Source organism: Hyposmocoma kahamanoa, unplaced genomic scaffold (assembly GCF_003589595.1).
Source record: "Hyposmocoma kahamanoa isolate Upper Pololo Valley unplaced genomic scaffold, ASM358959v1 84, whole genome shotgun sequence".
Lineage (NCBI taxonomy): Eukaryota > Metazoa > Arthropoda > Insecta > Lepidoptera > Cosmopterigidae > Hyposmocoma > Hyposmocoma kahamanoa.
In genome coordinates this window covers 5022707-5043662 of record NW_020654229.1, presented here as the reverse complement: position 1 = coordinate 5043662, position 20956 = coordinate 5022707, and the positions used below count along the sequence as shown (strand labels likewise).

General features: G+C 36.8%; 3 protein-coding genes across 9 annotated transcripts in view; 2 read left to right on the top strand and 1 right to left on the bottom strand.

Annotated features, from left to right (window-relative positions):
* The window catches only part of LOC113234422 (60S ribosomal protein L4), a 25671-nt gene extending 25207 nt beyond the window's left edge, over nt 1-464 (bottom strand). Inside the window, exon 1 of the mRNA XM_026469733.1 lies at nt 396-464. Within this exon, the coding sequence (XP_026325518.1) occupies nt 396-464 (69 nt within the window). The remainder of the gene's footprint in view (nt 1-395) is intronic.
* A 2848-nt stretch (nt 465-3312) lies between these two features.
* On the top strand, nt 3313-5196 carry LOC113234516. 2 transcript variants are annotated; one of them, XM_026469858.1, is made up of 2 exons: nt 3313-4632; nt 4705-5196. In XM_026469858.1, exons 1-2 carry the CDS (start codon nt 3477-3479, stop codon nt 4734-4736), a joined length of 1188 nt encoding a protein of 395 aa, XP_026325643.1. In that variant the 5' UTR covers nt 3313-3476; the 3' UTR covers nt 4737-5196. The 2 variants fall into 2 exon arrangements, with proteins under 2 accessions (XP_026325643.1, XP_026325642.1); XM_026469857.1 differs by having other exon boundaries at nt 4692-5196.
* Nucleotides 5197-6173: 977 nt separating this feature from the next.
* Nucleotides 6174-20956, top strand: part of LOC113234457 (la-related protein 1) — a 156928-nt gene continuing 142145 nt past the window's right edge. For 5 of the 6 annotated variants that reach the window (XM_026469770.1, XM_026469769.1, XM_026469768.1 and 2 more), the window contains exon 1: nt 6174-6638. In XM_026469770.1, coding sequence (XP_026325555.1) covers nt 6288-6638 — 351 coding nt within the window. In that variant the 5' untranslated portion in view covers nt 6174-6287. The remainder of the gene's footprint in view (nt 6639-20956) is intronic. The other variant, XM_026469773.1, reaches the window with a different exon arrangement.

Below are 20956 nucleotides of genomic sequence, written 5' to 3'. Positions count from 1 at the left end.
AGGCTATTGGGTCATTTCAGCGAAAATAACACCGTGGTCCAAAAACATAAATTACACAATTTGGTTTTAATTGTATGACTAGAATAAGCCCAATAAATCACTAGAAATCATTAGGAATTAATTAATTTTTTCGGATATTGTAAATTATTATATTTTTGTCTTCATTAACGCAGCCATAGTGCTGTCGTCCATAGTGAAGCATTTTTTCCTATAATTCTAAAAAAAATATTACTGTCGAGGAAACTACAATTTACGAATTTTAAAACAGTGATAAGTGATTGCATGGAAGTATATTAATATATATTATATGGTGAGGAATTATTAAACTTTCAATAAATAGTAATTTCAAGTCCCACCCATTACAATGAAACACATATATTTTTATTTTAACCAACTTCAACTTTTATATCTACGGCTCCGGCGTTTTGCGCGACGATTTCGCCAACGTCAGGGTTGAAAGACATGTAGTGCGGTGGTTAGATAGATTGCCGGATATTAAAATACTTATGTGGTTATTATGCACAATAAATATGCAATCTATTGGCATTTGCTTTTGTAAAAGTAACAATTATGCTAAGGGTCATTATTTTGGCTTGGTTGGTCATTGTGAATAATTATAATATGTGTTAATTTTTAAGATTTGAAAATGTATCCCACCTATCACTGCGATGGGTGGGGCACACTTAATTAATAAATGTTTATATTTTCATGGATTCGAGTTTTTACGATGTTTACTAGGTGTACCAGGTGCTTTGATTCCGGAGTTTAGAATTTGATGTGTTAAATTGTGACGATTGGCACACCATTTTGTGACAGGTGTGACAAGTTACCTTTGAATACATAGAATTTAAAAAAATACACTGTTTATATGTAGATCCATCATTTGTAAGGAAATTTTTTATAATTATCATAATTAAGACATTTTAACACATAAAAAAAGACAAATAAAAAGTGACAATATTTTTTCTGATGATTTTTAGTATCAGGAAATTCCTAAAAAAGTCTGTCTCCACTAGTTTTAACTATAAATCCGAGCAAAACTTCTAAAATTTTATATATTTTGAAAAGATACATAATCTTCAAGGATGCAGCAGGATATTCAAATTTATTAACGCATTTTACATGCTTGACTTTCAAGAAAAATAATAGGATTACTTTATCAGTTCTTTAATACTGTTTTTTTTATGTTAAAATGTCTTAGTAAGACAAAAATTATAAAATATTTGCTTACTAACAATGGATATCATGTGAAACAGTGTAATTTTATTAGTACTGTGTATTGAATTGAATCTCGTCCCGCTCATCACAAAATCATGTCTCACCCGTCACAACTTAACATATTAATTTCCTTAAAATTTATGAAGGTTATTAATGAAGTGTATGTATAAAGTGGAAACAGAACTTTAACATTCAAGTTATCTCACATGAAAAACTTGCTTAAAATTAATAGTTTGTCTTGATCCTGGCAATGAAGCCATCAACTTAAACAGGCAGGTGTCGTTAAGTGGCCCTCACGTCGCACAAAAATAGAAAATTAAAAGTTTTCAGTATAAATAATGTCATAAATTTGTGTAAATAAATAGTCGCAGTTGAATTGCATATATGCCTTCATGATATTTTCATTTTAAGTCTAATTAACCAATGGTTAGGGAGAAATTACTTAAAGTTTAAAAAAAAGGAGTCAAAATGTCTCACCCGTCACTTTGGAATGGTCCTATTATTAATTATTATTACAGGAATTATAGAAATCCCACCCAATGTCTTATACTGGTTCCATCAGGAATCAAGTGTCTGACCGTATCACTAGACTAGCTGATAAAATATTTTTGTATTCCACAAGTCGACACACAGCTTATATGGATATAGCCATGTTTCCTAAGGGAATAACTGCTGTCCCCCTTTCTGTACCTGGAAGACTAGATCATGGCTCAACCAGGAAGAGTTTGGGGTTATATTTGCCAGGTTTTATTGAGTTCAGACCTGTGCAGGTAAGAAGCCAGTTAATTAACATAGTTCAACATTAACTACCGTTAGTTGTGTATTTCTACACTACAGTACAAGGAATCTACGCTATAAATGACATTAGGAAGAGTATTTCATTTTGAAATAATTTAAAAAAATTATTAATCTTTTTCAATCCTAACCTCAAAACTTCATACACTAATTCAAAGTAGTAATATCTAAAACACCACTGCACAATTAGTCAAAATAGCATCTTATAGCGTTGTTACAACGTTGCAATTACAACTTGTTGTAATAATTCGAAATAAATACTGTTTTTCAAGGACACAATCGCACAGCGTAATCGTGCCGGAACTAACCACACCAATTCACTTCTTAGGACCATCACAAGCACGAAATGCATTTAATAGTCAAGAAAATGATCTCTTTTGCCTTGAAACTGTCTTAACAACTCGCGAAACACCTGAAAGTCGTTCTATTTTCTGCAAAACCAAGAGAAACACGTGGGCAAACGCCATGCAATTTTTTAACGTAATTTCACTTGTACTTAAATTCATACACTCCGAATATGAGTTGACGTGTTTTGTGTTACGTTTATTTACTGTAAACTTACCATTTCGCTAATTTAGCGAAGATATTCCTCCAAAAAACACTACAAGCGGTGGTAAAGACCATCCGCCATGCCACGGAGGAGTAAAAAGACCGGAAATTGAAATGGAAATTTTTGACATTTCTTATGGGCAGTTACCAATGTAAAAAATAGCCAGCAAATTATATGTTTTTTTGCATAATTTGACAGAATCCATAACAAATAATATTCTAATAAAAAAATATGAAAATTAAAAGAAAGTAATTTTTTAAACTAACTATATATTATTATTATTATTAGTAATATTTTTTCCATTCTTGTCAATAGAAGCATTTTCCTTTATAGATTATTCCAGTACAAACGATAATCAATCTTTTTCAGGAGTGATAGTGTCAGAATACAATAACATGTAGCCAGTATTCTCTCAAACAACAGTTAAAGGAGTATCCACACATATTCGGGCCACGCCCAGGACGTGGACGGGGCGTGCTAGTTTGTATGAACTGCGGGCCCGTCCTGGCCCCGACCCGGACACGGACATGTGTGAACGAGTTCATACAAAATATACACAACGATATTTTTTTGAGCCCCTGACGGAGCACGGCACGTCCACGTCCTGGCCACGGCCCGGGCACGCCCTGGATATGTGTGGGTAGACCTTAAGTTATTTATATGATTGATTGATTGAAATCAGTGAAGGATACAAAAGATTGAAACATGATGTGTCACAACAAACAATGATTTCGTGAATTTGTTCCCGAGGATTTTTTTTGGATTTTATAGGATTTAAAAGAAGAAGAATTTGTTTTTAGCATTCATTTTGGGTACTCGCATTTTGCATTTAGAGTTCCCAGACTTCTTTTCGCTCTTTAAATACGTGCTTTTACCGAATCTGTGCCCATACTTTAGTAGTAGTAGACCCACGATGGAGCAAATGGATACCGTTGAGATTGAACCAGAACTAAACGTCGACATGTCAAACACGGATGCAATCGCCACTGAAGTTACCACTAATGTGTCAAAAGACGTCGATACGGATGCAGAAAAACTAGACAATAAAAGAGATAACGACGACAATAATGAAGTCACTATGTGTTCTTTTGATCTTAACAAAGCGACATGTAGCTCGAGAAAACGAATACCTTTTTCTCGATCTAAATCATGCGTTAGTGAATATCAAAATAAACCGCATCAGATCCGTGGAATATCTAAGGCTTCATATACATCACACTCCACGGATTCCGATTATCATACATCTGCCCCCCATTTTTTAATTTCCTCTACATCATGTACATCTGCTGGTCCTCTTAATCCTCACCCTAAAGTGTGTATAACATCTTCTGATCGACCTCTAAAGGTATCATACGCAACTTCTCAGCCCCTTCGTATTCCGTCTCCGACTCGAGGTGATAGCTTTACTACAGTCAGCGCTCAGCCAATTGGTAGTTTTTCTAATTTACCATCACCTACTTCTCTTGTCATAAATGTTACAAATCAGCCTCCATCCCTTTTTATCCTGGCCTTGAGCAAGTTAAACGAAAATCCTGTCAGTTTAGCACTTCTTAATAAGGCTTTGCGGTCAGGGGCAATGGAAACTTCGGATTCAAATCTGAGTACTGGAAAAATGGACACTACTGCAGAATTAAGTGCACCGGCATCATTGACAAGTGCGCCGCCATCGTATTCATTTGTATTACGGCAAATGGCAGCTCGAAGACCGAGGCTTATGGGGACTTTTATTCCTTCTCCCTCATTTGTACAGCATACACCACCACCTAACTACGCTGCTGCTTTTGATATTTACGTGGAACCAGCCATGCCGCCTCAAAACCCTACAAGGGTCTATAGCTTTGGTTTTACTTCGATGCCAGCGGTCTGTCCAGAATGCGGATATACAGGGTTGACAACGGTTACAGCGAAAATAACTATCTGTACCCACTTGTGTGCAATGTTTTTATGTTTATTTTGCTGTTGGGCGTGCGCACCTTTGCCTTATGTTCTTCGATCTTGTAAAGATGTGTATCATTATTGCACAAATTGTAGGAACCTCTTAGGAATATACTGTCCAACGAATCCTGAAAGTACGCATCTGTAAGCAGAAATTACATTGAACTTGATTTACCTACTTTAAATTTAAAAGTTCCATGTTTCAGGACGTCTGCCGGAGACTATAAGGCGTTATTAAAAAAAGATGGATTTCATTGACGACGATCAAGATGAAACCTGACGGAAATTCACATATCTATTGTTACGCCAATTAAGCCTTTTAAATCGAGGCCAAGAATAAGGATGAACTTTTATATTTACTCATCGGACTAACGAGAAACAGCGTTATGCTGCAAATTGAGCATTCATGTGTTTATCTGCATGGGTTGCTGTGTAGATGTCACTGCTTGACGAGCCCTGTAGGCACAGCTTGACCGGGCATGGGAGAACAACACAAAGACCCAAAATTGCAACGCAGAAATACAAAAGTAGCGTTGGTTATGAAGTACTCCTTGTACATCTAGTTTGCTCTATATTTTGGATTTTATATGTATTATTTTTATTGTACTTATTTTTAATTATTTTTTAATAAGTTGTTCATTAATATGTATCCGATGATTTTTTTATTCTTATTTTACGCGTTTCTAATTAGATTCATTTTGTGTATTTTTTATTAATTTGTTGTTGTACTTATTTATAATTTCATTTTTTTATTTGTATGTTTGTTGACTTTTATTGTTGTGTACTTATTTTTAAATTTGTTTTACTTTGTATTAAACTTTTTTGCAGATTTTGTATTGGTATCATTTCCGTTTTAGACCATAGACAACTTTGTATAATGGATAAAAGTTTTTTAATATTTTGTGTTGTTTATACTAATTTGTGAGCATTAATAACTCCATTTTTTTTACTACATTGAAATGCTGTTGTTCAATTTTGTTTCAACTATTTCCTTAAAGGATGAAGACTATTTCACAATATTATAATGTCACCGTGCATTACATCAAGAAAAACGTTTTTTTAGCTGCGTTCAATTTACACGATTGAAATTATTTTTTAATGAAAAACATACTACTTTGAGAAGATTACTATTTTATTAGACAGTATAATCTTATCTGTTAATTGTTAGCCATTATAACAGACAAATATTATAGTACATGATTTTTAAATTGTATTCAAAGTAGTGATTAAACTGAACGAACCCAATGTCACTGAAGTTTCAGCGCCCTCTAGCGACAAAATGTCTGAGTGTAAAATTAGAAGTCACAGCCTTCCGCAAGTTCCGTGTGTTCTGCGGAAAAATCCCTTTTTGGGCGTCCGACCACATGTGTGAATAGTGAACAAAAATGGTTCTGTGGTGATTCCCAGCTCAAAAGAGCCGTTTTCGAAGTGAATTGTACCATTTATCGATAGATACAGTGTCGAGGGATCGTTAATAGTGCTTGAAAAGTTGGAACTAGTGGACGGAAGTGGATTTTTTCGATGTAAATACGGTATAACCAGGGTCAGTGCGGTGTGATCGGAAAAGTCCCTACATATTTTCTCGAGTATTGATAAGCGGTGGGTTGATATTGGTGTGTGGTACTGGGGCAGGGTTTGACCTTGGTGCGTCGGGTCGCGTGTGCTGAGAGTTGGTTGCGATTTTTGGGTCGAAGGCCCCAGCATGCTTTGTTGAGGGGTATGGCAGCGCGCTCGTGATCGTCGGTCGGCGCGGAGCGCGCGCCCGGGCTTACATAACAGGTGCGGCGGCATGGCCGCTCGGGTCTCCGCGGAGGGGGCTGGTCCCTCATACGCGTCGGTGCTGAACTTTCGGGGAGGGGACAGTAATAAGGAGAACATAGAGGCGCCGGCAGGAGAGGTGCCTGACACCGCTCCACGACAGGATGACGAAGAAGAAGAGGGTTTTGTGCCGGTGATATCGCATGGAAGGCGGCCAGGGAAAGGCCGGAGGGATCGAGAGCGGAGGGCGCCTCCGAGACCTCATAAGGCACCTCAACCGCACGCGGAGCAACAGTCCACATCCGATCAGCAGCAGCAGGCATCTGAATCACAGCCCAAGAAGTTCGTAGAAGCCCCAATACCAAAGGTCAACCCTTGGCAGGTAAGCCCACATTTTTTTTATAACCTAAAAATTACGTTTCTGTCTGTTAAGTATTCTAGGGCGTTAGTGTCCGACTTTTATGACCTCTACCAGCTAAAAACGACTTATAACACAAATTATGATGTGTTTTCTAATCAATCTGTGACCTAGTCTACTCTTATGTGATAAAAAGATCCTATTAAAAGAAATTTGAGTCATGTAAACAAACATCTGTCAAAGTGTTCATGTAGGTAACAATTATATATTAAATAACATAGGATATAGTGATTATAACATAGTAACAGCTAGGTAATTATTGGAGTTATAAGCATATTACTTAATTATGTGACAAACTATGATTGGTGTTGTTTGAATATTAGATACTTGTTTTTTTTTTCATATTTATATAGGTTCTATAGGATGCTACTTCTCTAAGATATTATACATTAAAATTGCATGCAACTATAAGACTCGTCATCTTACATCACGTAAATAACTCGAAGGGATTACGAATACTCAAGGTACTCACCTTTATTGAGTATCCGCCAAGGATTATTATATCCGCCGTGCTGAAATGTGCAACTTATTTGCCATAATGGCGTATTTGATTTGGCAAATAGCTTCAGATGTACAAGGGACATTAATAAATACGTCATTATGAGGATACTCATTATATACAAACCTGAGTATTATTTTTCTTAAATAGCGTAATTTTTGAAATAAATTAAATTTGACATCGCACCACAGTCAAAGAAACCTAGGAGCTTTGAATGTGACTGCATTAGATATACATATGTTCGAAATCTTTAATTCTGTAGGATCTTGGTCTCTACATTGTAATTAGTGGTAATCGCAATAGAAAAATTTTGAAAAGTCACACTTATAATAATAACAGATAGGAATACCCTCCAAATACGGGTCAGATTCTTACTAGACACTGTGATTAAGCACATGTCCAATGTAGTGCTAACAGTCTGTTGGATCAGTCTGTCATTATCTTTAAAATCAGACATATTTTATCTTTTTTGAAATGAAAAGTGCCCAATGTTTTCTAGCATTAATGTATGCCTTGAATTTCACCAACTGATTTATTATAGTTCTTCTGTCCTTCATTCTGGATCTTAACGAGTACTTTATTTATTTATTACATATTGCTTACAGTCAACCCAAACACAATAGTAAGACTTAACGCTAAATGTACAATCAATCTTAAGACAATTACAAAAGTGAATAAAATATGAAAATTGATTAAATTATAAATACAGTACCATAAACAATAAATAAATACTTGTCATATACATATGATATTGATAAATGTATTTTTTACATACATAAGTGTCACACTGCGCAAGGCAGAGACTCTTCTTATGTTTCATCAACACATCGATCTATGCTTTCATACATTCTCGATGATGATGCTCTTGACCTGGCCTTTCTTTAGAATTTATTTATAATAAGAGTCAGTTTTACATAGTGTGCTATTGCAGCTATGAGTTGAGACAAATTGTGCATGAACTCATCAGCAATCTGGTTATGCGCTAGGAACTCATTCAGCATGATAATTGGCCTGGTGGAGGGTGTATTGTAACCCTACAGAGAGTGTGCTCTGGGGACAGCAAAAAGGTTGCGAGTGCGCTGTCCTCTACGGCCCACCAATCTTATAATTCGATCATGCACAACTAAACCCAGTCTTTCAAAAATGGAAGGGTTATCTATTTTATGGTGTATGAGTAGGCAGTAGTGGGTAAGAAGCTTAATCTTACGACCCAGTTCAAGAGACTCAAGTCCGACCATCATAGAAATAAACAGTGCGGTGTAAAGAAATGGATAATAACTGTGGATGGATGTCTTATTTGGTCAATGTAATTTTTTACTACTCTTTAAATAAAAGTTATTGTCATACCCTTACATTTGAATGTAAATGGCCTGAACAAGTGATTTGTTAGTGGCAGATAAACCTGAGTTACATTTTTACAGTGGAGGAGCACAAGAACAAAAACTGTTAAGTTACTTTTTGTATTTTTCTTCTTTTTCTATGAATCGTTCCTTACTGTTCAGCAACCACTAAATCCTCCTTGTTTTAAATCTTATTTTAATGCACAGATCTGAAGAAAATGCGATAAATCCATAAATGAGACTAGATGAAATCAGAATTAAAATTTTTAGGGTTTATATTTATATTTATTTATTCATATTTTGTTCTGAAGCTCCTTAGTTGTAGATGAATGAATCATGTGAACACCAAGACTTTGGGTTGGTGAAAAATAGTATAGAAATCCTAAAAATACAAAGTATTTTCTTCTTGACTCTCTTCTATTTAGACAGAATTCACTGAGAGGAGAATCTACATATCTACAATGACAGAAAACCTACACAGACTATTTGAAACCAATTGTTTTTTTTAAATAAATTTACATAGCTCGTGCACAAAGGGAGGAATGGACAAACGTTATATCTGAAGTGATATGAACATCAACTACTTAAAATAACTTTTTGTTGGAAATTTGGAGGGAATTTCTTGCACTTGTGTAATTGACATCCTTATCAATTTGTATTTGAACTGAAAAAAACATACCAAGTGACCTTATATTTTATTTTTAAATTTTTTATCGTGGGATTTATTTATGATTAGATTAATGTAGTAAATAACATGCTTTAATAAAAAGTACAAGCGACAGCGGCTGCCACCACCTAGTGCTACCACTTTGAACCAGACATAACTGGGTATTTTTGGTAACCTATCCTATTCTATACCAACCCATCCTGATTGAATCTTGGTATGCAATGATTTTCTCTCCATGGCAGTTGCAATGCCACTCAGAGTCTTAAACTGTAAAGATCAGAGGGGTACAGTGCTCTTCACCCAGAGACATAACTTGACAAATCCCATGTGCCTCTAATTTCGCAATCACACTTACTTTTCAAAACCAGGATGCAGTGATACACACTTTACCGTTTGCTGGTAGAAGTAGGTAATGTGGTTGTAATTCCCTGGATGACCTCTTTCATAACGAGTTCTACTGCTACTAAAATATGATAAAGAGTTCACAATGGTGCACTTTCTGAATATTGAACTAGGCTTACTTTGTCTGATCTTTTTTTTTTAAAATAAAATGACAAATTCAAGAAATCATCTCTATTTGGTGTGTAGTGTGTAGTGCTGCCGAAGTTTATTTCCTTAATTTGGCACCATTATTATGTTACTTTCTTGCAGCACAGTCTATAAGTGTGTCTTATAACCGTTTGAGATAAGAATTGCAATCTTCTTTAGCATTTTGCACCAATTAGAGATTACAAGTGGGCTTATGTGTAAATACTATTAAACATAATGTACTGTCGATAATCTAAGATATCTGACCTCCTAGCCCAGTTTTTGGTTGTGAGAGGCTTTTTATGCATTCAGCAGAAGACTGTAAAAGGAATTTCAGCTTGTTGGTTGAAATTTGTATTTATGTAATGTAATTAAATTGACTTAATAAATTTCTTAAAACAAACAACACCCAAACTATCGAGAGAAATAAATATAGACCACACAAATATTTCTCTCGGCCCGGGAATGGAACCCGGGACCTCCGCGTGGCAGTCCAGTGTGGTACCCGTCCGGCCACGGAGGCAGTTACGGAGAGAGGCAACTACATTTTTCTCGCTCATGTTACATTGACATAAAGGTTTTTTTTGACTGGCTTAATGCAATTTCTTGTTGATAAGAATATTTTTTTTTATTTTAAGTGTCTGGTGGTAAGCGATTTGCCTCACTCGGAGCCTTCAATCGCAAAGATCTGTGAGGGGCACTGCCACTGCACCCGTCACCGTAAGACATAAGTTAACAAGTCCCATGTGCCTGTAATTTCACCAGCACTCTTACCGTACAAAACCGGATCGCAATAATGCTTACATTACTGCTTGGCGACAGAAATAGGTAAGGTGGCAGTACTTCCCTGGACGAACTCTTTCACAAGGAGCGCTATTGGGTTTGAAGAATAATATTATGTTACTAGATGTCAGCCGGGTAGCTTAATGTTTTGACCTACCGCCTCTCAACCAGAGGGCGTGGGTTCGAAATACACCCAACAAAAGCGGCCAGGCATCAAGCACGTTTTTGCTAATTACTAAAATTTATTCATGATTCTTTTAACACCAATGGGTTTAAATTGCTACTGCTGTTAAAATATGCTGATTCTCTGACTCAAACAGTAAATAAACATTCCTTTACATAATCGCTGCATAAAATCAACATTATATTTGCTTCCTTGACAAAGTATATGTAGGTATAGCTAATGAAACTATTTTTCCGGATTTAAATCGCGTATATTTGTTTTTTCAAACAAAGCGACGTTTCGGTCCCTTTACAGGTCCCATGGTCACGGTTGACTGAGGTGGCGGTCTTCAACCAGTTATGTCTAATATTGATGCAAACCATCCTATTTTTTCACTATAGTTACAATAGTTATTAATTAAATACCTTATTTTTAATTTTACAAAGAAAACATTCCAATTTACGATAAATTAAGTTTTACAAATTATTTTATTGAATGAATTTTTATTAAGTTCAATTTATTATTATATAACAATAGAAATTAGAATAAATTATATATTTCTTTTAAATTTCTTATCAAGGGTGTTAATTTGGATGCATTACTTTAAGAATAGGTAATCAGCCTGCAAAATTTGTATATTTTACACTCTCACTACTCTCTCCTGTACTATTTTCCAAATTTATATGCCAATTAATGACTTCTTCCAATAAGATGACGATATACAATCCATTTCTTTGGATTTCAGCAACTTTGTAGTAAGGCAACGATAATGTTTAATTTGTTTTTTCAAACAAACCACAATACAAAGAGTAAATGTATTTTTTTACTCTTACATCAAATGCTCAATGTATAACATTGTGCAATATGATAAAGGTAAAGGCTTTAAAATCAATACACCACCTGTTGATAGGTTGTTTTAAGGCACACATGGGCCCTGTCAACTTATGTCTCAGGGTGACGGGCGCAGTGGCAGTGCATCTTTGCCATTGAAAGCTCTGAGTGGCAATGCAACTGTTACGGACAGGCGTGTAGATTACCATCAGGCGCACGACTTGTTGGTCCCGTCACTTGATATTATAAAAAAAAAATTGCTGACTTGGACCCCTTTTTAGAGTGGACCAGGGGGTCGGCATAAACCACTTTGAGAATCATCGCAGTAATCGTTACCTCACGTACTGACCACAAAAAGGTAAATATATAACGAGGAATGTGATAATGACTGTGTACAACAACATCACTTTCGTTAGACAATCTGGCGCACATTACATAATATGCTAGGTCAAGTTACTGTTAAACCGTTTATTAATGTGCCACACATTCTTCCTGAAGGTTTTATAAGTGTTCCCTTTTTATTATTATTTTTTTACACAACAATTTTTATTGATAATTATTTCAATTGTTTTTGTTTACATTACAGGTGTTATTACCCTGTGTAATTAGCTTGGTTTCTTAACGTTAATAATTAGAGATGCCTCGAATAGTGATTTGGCCGAATACCGTATAACCGAATATCCAGTCACGCTCTCGGTTGAAGCGCCAAATATTCGGTTGCCGAATGTCCGGCGTAAGATCTGTGCATTTCACGCGTGACCTGTTACAACCTGTCTTATTGCGCTGCGTGCGGAAGTAATAGGTTTGGAGTTAGACTTAGTTGCAACATGATAAAACGATAGAATCGATACATGACACTTTCTGGACCTGTTTTGAAGAAGTCGCTACAGATAATATGTAAAATGATGATAATGTGGAGAAAAGTTATATTGCACATGACATTGATTTTTATTTGAAAACTGTTCACCTATATCGGACGGCAGATCCTTACAAGTGGTGGCCAGCAAACACAAAGCAGTATCCAAACCTGTCAAAATTTGCTAAGATTTATCTATCGTCTCCTGGCAGTAGCGTTTATAGTGAGAGGCTATTTTCAGAAGCAGGAATTGTTTATGAGAAGAAACGTAATAGTTTGTAGCCAACCAATGCTGAAAAAGTTGGGTTCGTTCATTAAAACCTGCCACTGAGTGATTTTAAGTATTAAAGCAATAATTTAAAAAAAATTGTGATTAAAATACACGATATATTTTGAGTAATACGTTTTCGGTATGTATTACTATGTATTCGGTATTCGGCCGAATAGTCGTAGTATTCGGCCGAATACCGAATATTAAAAAAGTGGCCGAATAGGCCGAATATCGAATAGTAGCCGAATATTCGTGGCATCTCTATGAATAATACTGTACGAAATTCAAATTGACCAATCACATGGATTTTATATCATGTGAAATGCAATGCAATTGAAACTGTTCCAACATATTTCTGTAATATAACGTTAAATAGAATTCTAAATTCAAATTCCCGAATCCCATAGCTCTTTTATATTGCAATAAATGCGATCGATAATTAAAGCTGCCAATTGCATTTCTTAATTATCTGAGACGTGGTCACTTACTATGGACTTCATAAAAAAGATCAAAGTCACTCAACGAGCTACGGAGCGAGCTCCGAGAGCTCGCTCCGTGCGTGCCTTACAGCTCCGCCACCAATGAGGAGATTTGGTAATCGGCTTACAGTCGGCGGCTCAGCGGTGGCAACCGTTAGTTGTGCAGTGCGCGACTAGAAGTGAGTGTGCCTTCAGCTCCGGTACCTATCTGGAAAATAGGGAGGGTGCTGTACGTGCACCCGTGCACTAGCCTTACCGAGAACCGGATGACGTTCGTGCAAACGCGCTGATCCCGGGTAGGACCTGAATTAGATGGTCCCTGGTCATAGTGCCCATCCCGCATAACCAAGAGGTTGATAGGGAGGGGCGCTATAAACAAAACTGTAGAAAGATCCGGGACTGGGGGTCTTCTCTCGATCTCCGTCCGACATCCGTCCGAAACAATTACTGCCAAATAAGCAACACTTGACCAAATGAAAAGACGCGTGATGCGAATGAAGCTTCATACTTGATACTTGTCTTTTAATTTTGTCGAATATTACTTATTTGACAGTAATTGTTTCGGACGGATGTCGGGCGGAGATCGAGAGTAGACCCCCTGTCTGGTGCTCTGCGCGGACGTTCCGCTCATAAATCCCCACTGCAATCTGCAATCTGAAACCAGGCTTACGAATTTTTCTTTGTGCTTAGCTGTTAACTCTAACTTTAGTCTGGGTACTGCATTGACTTACAATTATATGGACGTCGGGTCCGCGCTAAAAAGTGCCCGAACTTATAGGGCGTTAAAATCGTATACAGAGCGTCATTCACGCTTTAGTCTTCGTTTGTTCGACTGACAGCGAAGCAAGCAAAATTAGACAGTACTGCGATGACATTACAATTTAAATTTAACGTTTTAGCTTTTTCATATTCCTTTACATGTCACTACGTTTAAATAGGTTGACTTGGGCCTTTTTTTTTGTGGTTTTTGTATTAGACCCGTCGTCCATTTATTTGTAAGTCAAAGTTAAATTTGTTTTAATGTCGCTTTTCCTCTACTGATAATAGAGTTATTTGAATAATAAAGATTTTTGCCTTCCGAATTGATATGGTTTCTTGTGTAAGTGGAACAATACCTTTTATAATGATGAGGGTCGTGTGAAATTTATTGTCTAATTTACATAATTTAGTCTATTCATAAATTCCACATAACTTATTACTACATATTTAAAAAAAATACTACTTACATTTTCCGTAGTTGGTGTGGTATGGGTTTAATGAATCTATACAACCTCAAATGGCTTTGGTTGATTGCGCATAACAGTGAAGGTGTTGAATCAATCGCTTTGGAGAAAATATACAGTAAAATTGTGGATGTACACCTGATTAGTATACGATGTAAAAACACGGTTTCTAAATTGTCACGATATAAAAAATAAAACACAAATTTTACGAGAAAATAGCTGTATTCAATAAGTACTTTACATATACCAATTTTTTTTTATGTCAACAGAACTAAATAGAACACGAATGATATACATACACTTGTCAAATTTTGTAAACAAATAAAACAAATTTTGAACAGCACTGGAATGCGTGTCATATGCATTCCTGAGTCACCTTGTATCATGATGGTAATTATCAATTATAATTATCTTAAAAATGATTGATAGTTTTCATTAGTGCGGAACAGCACCACTATATAGTCCATTTGTTTAGTTACATCACTAAATGTAAACAATCTTTAGATGTTTGATTTAATGAAATATACATTTTTAAATACAGAATTCCTTCAAATACAAAATTCGATTCGACTCTATGTTTTTTTTTTGTATGTATGTTACGCGATAACTCCGGTATTTGTGAACCGATTTTGATGATTCTTTTTTTGTTGGAAAGAGGGTACCTCCATAGTGGTCACGAATGAACATCCGTTTTTATAAATAGCACCTACATTTTACTTAAGGAGCAATTATGTTAATGTTTGATTTTGCTATTCTCCAATTCAAGGCGTTTTTTTAGCTTCCAATTCTGCTGTCTTCACGACATTGTGTTTAGTACTTTATTTCCTCGTTTCACCTGGAATTACATTCAGAGCAATAAAACCCATGAAATATCTGCTGGAATTTAATGTTCTTTATAACGCCTTTTACAGATTCTGGGGTCCATATAACCCGATAACCATGAGGATATGATAGAAAATTCTAGACATAACAATTTATTATTATAATTTTATTTAAAGATAATACTAAGTGACGAGAGGAACAATTCGTGCACCTGGTGCTATGCTCGGGCCACACAGAGGCGACTGCGGAAGCTTTCCAGGCGCGGGAATTTTTGTAATGAAATTTATATGAACCCTGACACACCAAAGCCGCGCGTCGTCCCGCATATCAGTGTGGCAGAGTTCATAATAAACTCGTACATTAGAAAATTTCCGAGAGGCCAGAGCCTTAATGTTAAGCTACACGCCTGTCCATAGCAGTTGCAGTGCTTCTAAGAGCTTTAAGTCGCATATATCTAAGGGACACTGCCGCTGCGCCTGTCTGAGACATGGGACTCGTACAACGTGTAACGTTAATAAAGTGATCATGACAGTTTACGTCCATTTGGCTAAACGGTTAAGAGTAAGGTTGGTTCTGGCGGCAAGCAGAAAACCAATGGCTTAGATTTGTGGTGTTGGAGCGTGAAATGAGTTCAACGTTCTTGGTGTGGGAAGAGAACTATTTCTCCGCTTCTCTCTGACGGTAAGCAAACGGCCGTCAGATCTACGAGCTGAACGAGTCTGTAACTTACCTGATGGTGAGAGAACTCAGAGCTTTAAATCGCAAAGATTTGAGGGGAACTGCCATTGCGCCCGTCGCCCTGAGACATAAGTTGACAAGTCCCATGTGCTCGTAATTTCACCAGCACCGCTATCCTTCAAAACCAGAACACAGTAACACTGACATTACTGCTTGGCGGCAGAAATAGATAAGGTGGCAGTACTTCCCTGGACGAACTCTTTCTCAAGGAGCACTGCTACTAAGTCTTTTACCATCGATCCTCTGGGTAACCATTAGCTGTGGGAGGTTCCCTTCTTTCCTGGTAATGTGACCAAAGAAATCAAGTATCCTATACGGAGACATAAGGTAGATAATCTGGTCTGGATGTTAAGCTCAGTCTGACATTACATCAAACATTATTGCGTAACATTTTTTATTTAGCATATTGTCACATAGGTACGTCAATTGTCACCAATATTTTTTTGTAAAATCACTTGTGTTACAATGAGATAAATAAACAAAACTTTGTTCTTCAAGGAGGCTTCTTTTTTAACCGACTTAAAAAACAAAACTCAGCTCGACTGTGTGTATTTTGTATGTATGTTACGCGATGACTCCGGCATTTGAGAACCGATTTTGATGGTTCTTTTCTTGTTGGAAAGAGGGTACCTCAGTAGTGGTCCCATTTAAATTTGAAGAAAATATTCCTACTCTAACGGTGGCAAACTAGGGCTTGAATCCGGTTTCACGTGCTTTCCAGTAACCGATTTCTTGAGAACTTTGCAAATACATATAATTCGACGCACTTTTGAGGTCTTTTTTGTACTCTGTACTAATTAATTATTTAAAGTGTTGTAAATCCATTGGATATAATCGATGACGCCAACGGCAAGTTAAGGACGACAAGATTTTCTTACTCAGAATCTACAGCAGTAGAGGTCCTTGTGGAAGAGTTCGTCCAAGGAAGTACTGCCACCTTACTTATTTCTGCCGCCAGGCAGCTACGTGAGCATTACCGCGTTCTGGTTTGGAAGGGTGCTGGTGAAATTACGTGCACAGGGTGACGGGCGCAGTGGCAGTGACCCTAGGCCGGCCATACACGGGCAGCTTGAAGAAACTCGACTGTCTGTAGATTTCGATCCGTAGCTTAGTTGGTATAGCGTCTGGCACGGTATGCAAGAAGACGTTGGTTCGAATCCGGCCGGATCGAAGGAATTTTTTCTGAGTGTTCGATCTTTGTATTAATAATTATAACAAACTAGTGGAGTAATTTCACATACAAAATATTTGGATTTTATTATGGCGAGTCATCAGAGAAACGGAAAAAACTGAGACGGAAGAACGGAAAGAGACTGCATATCGGTACAAACGCGCGTTTGCATCGCTGCTTAAAATCACGTGCGTGTGTAAAGGTAGACGATTAGTGTACAAAGCAGTACCAACTTTCAAACGACAATGTTTTCTGTGGCTGTTTGAGAAGCAATTTCGGGACGTAGGGTTGCAATATAGATGTTCGTGTATTTGGTATTGTGCAATTTAAATTTACTACACTCCCGGACACATAATTCGAGCCACCTTGTATTTTTATCGTTAAAGGGCAAGAATATAAAAATATAGTTACCGTCGAAGAAAAAGTTTTCTCCGGTTTTTTAAATTCAAATTTTCAATAAGGCTTTAAGGAAATGACGTTTATTATACCAGTTTCAAAGCGGCATAATAGTTCTTGATCAATCAAGGAATGTTTAAGCTAAGGGCATTAATATTGACAATGCAAGGTGGTTCGAATTATGTGTCCGGGAGTATATTATTGCTGTTAGACTATGTAATTAGCATAGTCCTCAAATGCGGAGTCATGGACCTTTTTGATATGCTTTTTTTTGCTTATTTGTTTAAATTTTTTTTTCTATTATTATTATTCATTAACGAATTATTTATTTTATAATTTGTTTGTATTTTATATTGCATTTTGCACGTTAAATAAATACGATTTTATTAAAAAAAAGTCGCCATGTTTAACCGCTCTTAGTGATTTACTATTATATAACAGTGTTATAAAACATATTACTATACTCCTCAGGATATTGTCTAAATAATTTGCTATTGTATTACACGATAGGATGTACTTTGTCCGATCATATTAAATCCTGAAAACCGCTGCAGCTACCTTATCTATTTCTGCCGCCATGCAATAATGTGAGCATTACTGCTCTGGTTTTGAAGGGTAATAAGCTCAACTCACACTAAAACATGGACGCTTCATGTCTTTCGCCTATAGCATATTCATCTCTATTTTCCCATAATTAAGGTACAAATTTGTGTTACGCAAATGTGGAGTCGGGCGTCGATGCTTGGTTGCAGTCGAGCGATATTTGCGATCGTTACTTGGGCGCAGCGAGGGTGACAGGCGTGGGAGGGTGGCAGTGCCCCTCAGATCTTTGCGTTTTGAAGGTCTGAGTGGCACTGCAACTGTTATGGACCGGCGTGTCGCTTACCATCAGGCGCACAACTTCTTCGTCCCGTCACTTGATATCATAATTATAAAAAGAAACCCGACCTCAAAAGTTTGGATTTTTATCTATTTGCCAAGTTTCATTGAAATCGGTTATCGGAAAGTGCGCCAAACCGGATTTATCCCCTAGTTTGCTGCTTTTATAGGTGTAATATTTTCTTCAAATTTAAATGTGACCAAATACTAAGGTACCCTCTTTCCAACAAAAAAAAAATCCAAAATCGATTCACAAATGCCCGAGTTATTGCGTAACATACATAAAAAAATATATATAGTCGAATTGTGATCCTTCTACTTTTTTGAAGTCGATAAAAAAGTAAAAATAAAGAAAAAGGCATTTCAAATAATGTTGAAAATAAAAATGTACACAGTAAAGATGTCATTAAAGGCGTTGACATTACGACGTAGCGTTGGCCTGGAGCCAATCGGCATATACAATGTTACGAATGCACAAAATTCGTGCGAAGACTACTGCATTAACCATACAACGTTACGTCAGCCGAATTAAAGTGGGACCCAAGTCCACTAAGTTTCTTGAAAGCACTGATAATCTGGCTAATTTACGGTGATAGTTCCAGTGATCGTTAAAAGCAGTGGTTTCCATTTAAAGAACTAGGGTCATGGGTAGATGACGGACTTCTTTTACACGTTTACAGGTTTACCAAGACACGCTTGCCTGCATACTCAATTAAGTTCAACAAACCCCAGGTCCTTGCAAAAGAAGTCCGTTATCTGCCCAGGATGCTGCGAAAGACTATAAAATTTAAAAAAGTTTCAATTTCAAGAGGGAAAAATGGTTTCTCCTTACTACTACTAGTTTGGGAATCAGTATGTCCTCTGATAAAAAATCCCAAGTAGACATAAGACTGCAGCAAGAGCGCAGACTACTAATTTAGTAGCAGTAGAGCTCCATGTGAAAGAGTTCGTCCGGGGAAGTACTTCCACCTCACCTATTTGTGCTGCCAAGCAGTAATGTCACCATCATTGTGTTCCGGTTTTGAAGGGCAAGGGTGAAGTGAAATTATAAATACGTCTCAGAGTGACAATCGCAGAGGCAGTGCCCCTCAGATCTTTACGATTTAAAGCTGCTATTCACTTGGTATTCTTAAAAAAAAAACCTTAAACCTAGCCCCTGGCATACATGCCCTTGACGAGTGTTTTGCGCTTCGAATAATAGTAAAAACACAAAAATTCTGTTGCACCCACAACGAACTTTGACGACACTTAATCCCTGTACAGAATGCTAAAAAAACCAACCTCAAAAGTCATTAATCCCCTAGTTTGCCTATCTTAGAGGTCAAATATTTTCTTTAAATTTAAATGGGATTTCTGTGGTATTCTTTTTTCCAACAAATTCGGTTCACAAATACTGGAGTTATCGCGTAACATACATACAAACAAAAAACAGACAGTCGAATTGGGAACCTTCTCCTTTTTTGAGATCGGTTAAAAAGTGAATAATGGTGCGAACATTTCAGGGTCGTAAACCGAGTTAACCTACATATATCTTTCTATTTACTACGATTCCGTTACAACGGCCCGTTTTCAAAGCTCGTAACTTCGCAGTTAATTTTAGCAGGGGTAGTTGATGTCAAGGTCACTGTCTCCCCGCACATGTAATTCCGTTGCCGGTCCATCTGTCGCTACGTATCTTCCTTTAGCTATTGTAGCTTCTCAATTTTTGGCAATAGCAATAATGTACCTGAACGTCATTCACGGAAGAAAAAAAAAACAATGAAAGTGCCTTAAGGGTCGTATTCTAGAACTCTACTCAATGCTCAAGTCAGGATTGCAATTGAAACACAAGCACTGGAAATACGACCCTAATGGCAGGGACTTGAGTATGATTTCAAGTGCTTTAAACCATACTCAAATCCCGACTTGAGCATTGAGTCGAGTTCTAGAATACGACCCTTTATACCCGGCTCGCATTAAATTTTTTCTTTCTATCGTATACTATACGTGTTCTATTTAGTGCAGTTGTTTTTAAAAAAAGAAACATGGATGTAAAGTAACTATCGAATGCAGCGCTTTTCTTGTAAAATTTCGAGAAAAGTTTGTGTTTGTTTTCTATGTGGAAATTTTTAGGAATCGTGTTTTCACACCGTATAGTAATCAGTGTACATCCTCAATTTTACTATATATTTTTTCCAAAGTTATAGTGTTGTCAACCAAAGCCATTTTGAGGTTGTATAGACTTAGCCTCGGTTACTATCAGAACTGTTGTCACCAAAACTCACACAATCATATGCTAAACACTATGAAATCTTGATAATTATTGGTCGTAGTTTTTAATTTAAAACGGTTATATAAATTCTGGACTGATAATATAATTTAAACTTTACCCTGTTGTCATATCGTTGAAAGTTCGATATCTATTATTCATCGTCATCAAACTTAGAGTTATACCTACTCTTGTCACTGGAGCCTCTTCCAGTCATCTCTCCTACAAGCCAGCTCCTTGACCTCCTTATACGACATGACACCGGTCTTTTCCTTTATTTGGTCTATGTAACTGCGCCTAGGTCGACCTTTTCTCCTCTTCTCCTTGATCTTTCCCTCCAAAATGCTACATGTCTACAAGAGGTTGTCGTGTCGCATCTAATGTCCAG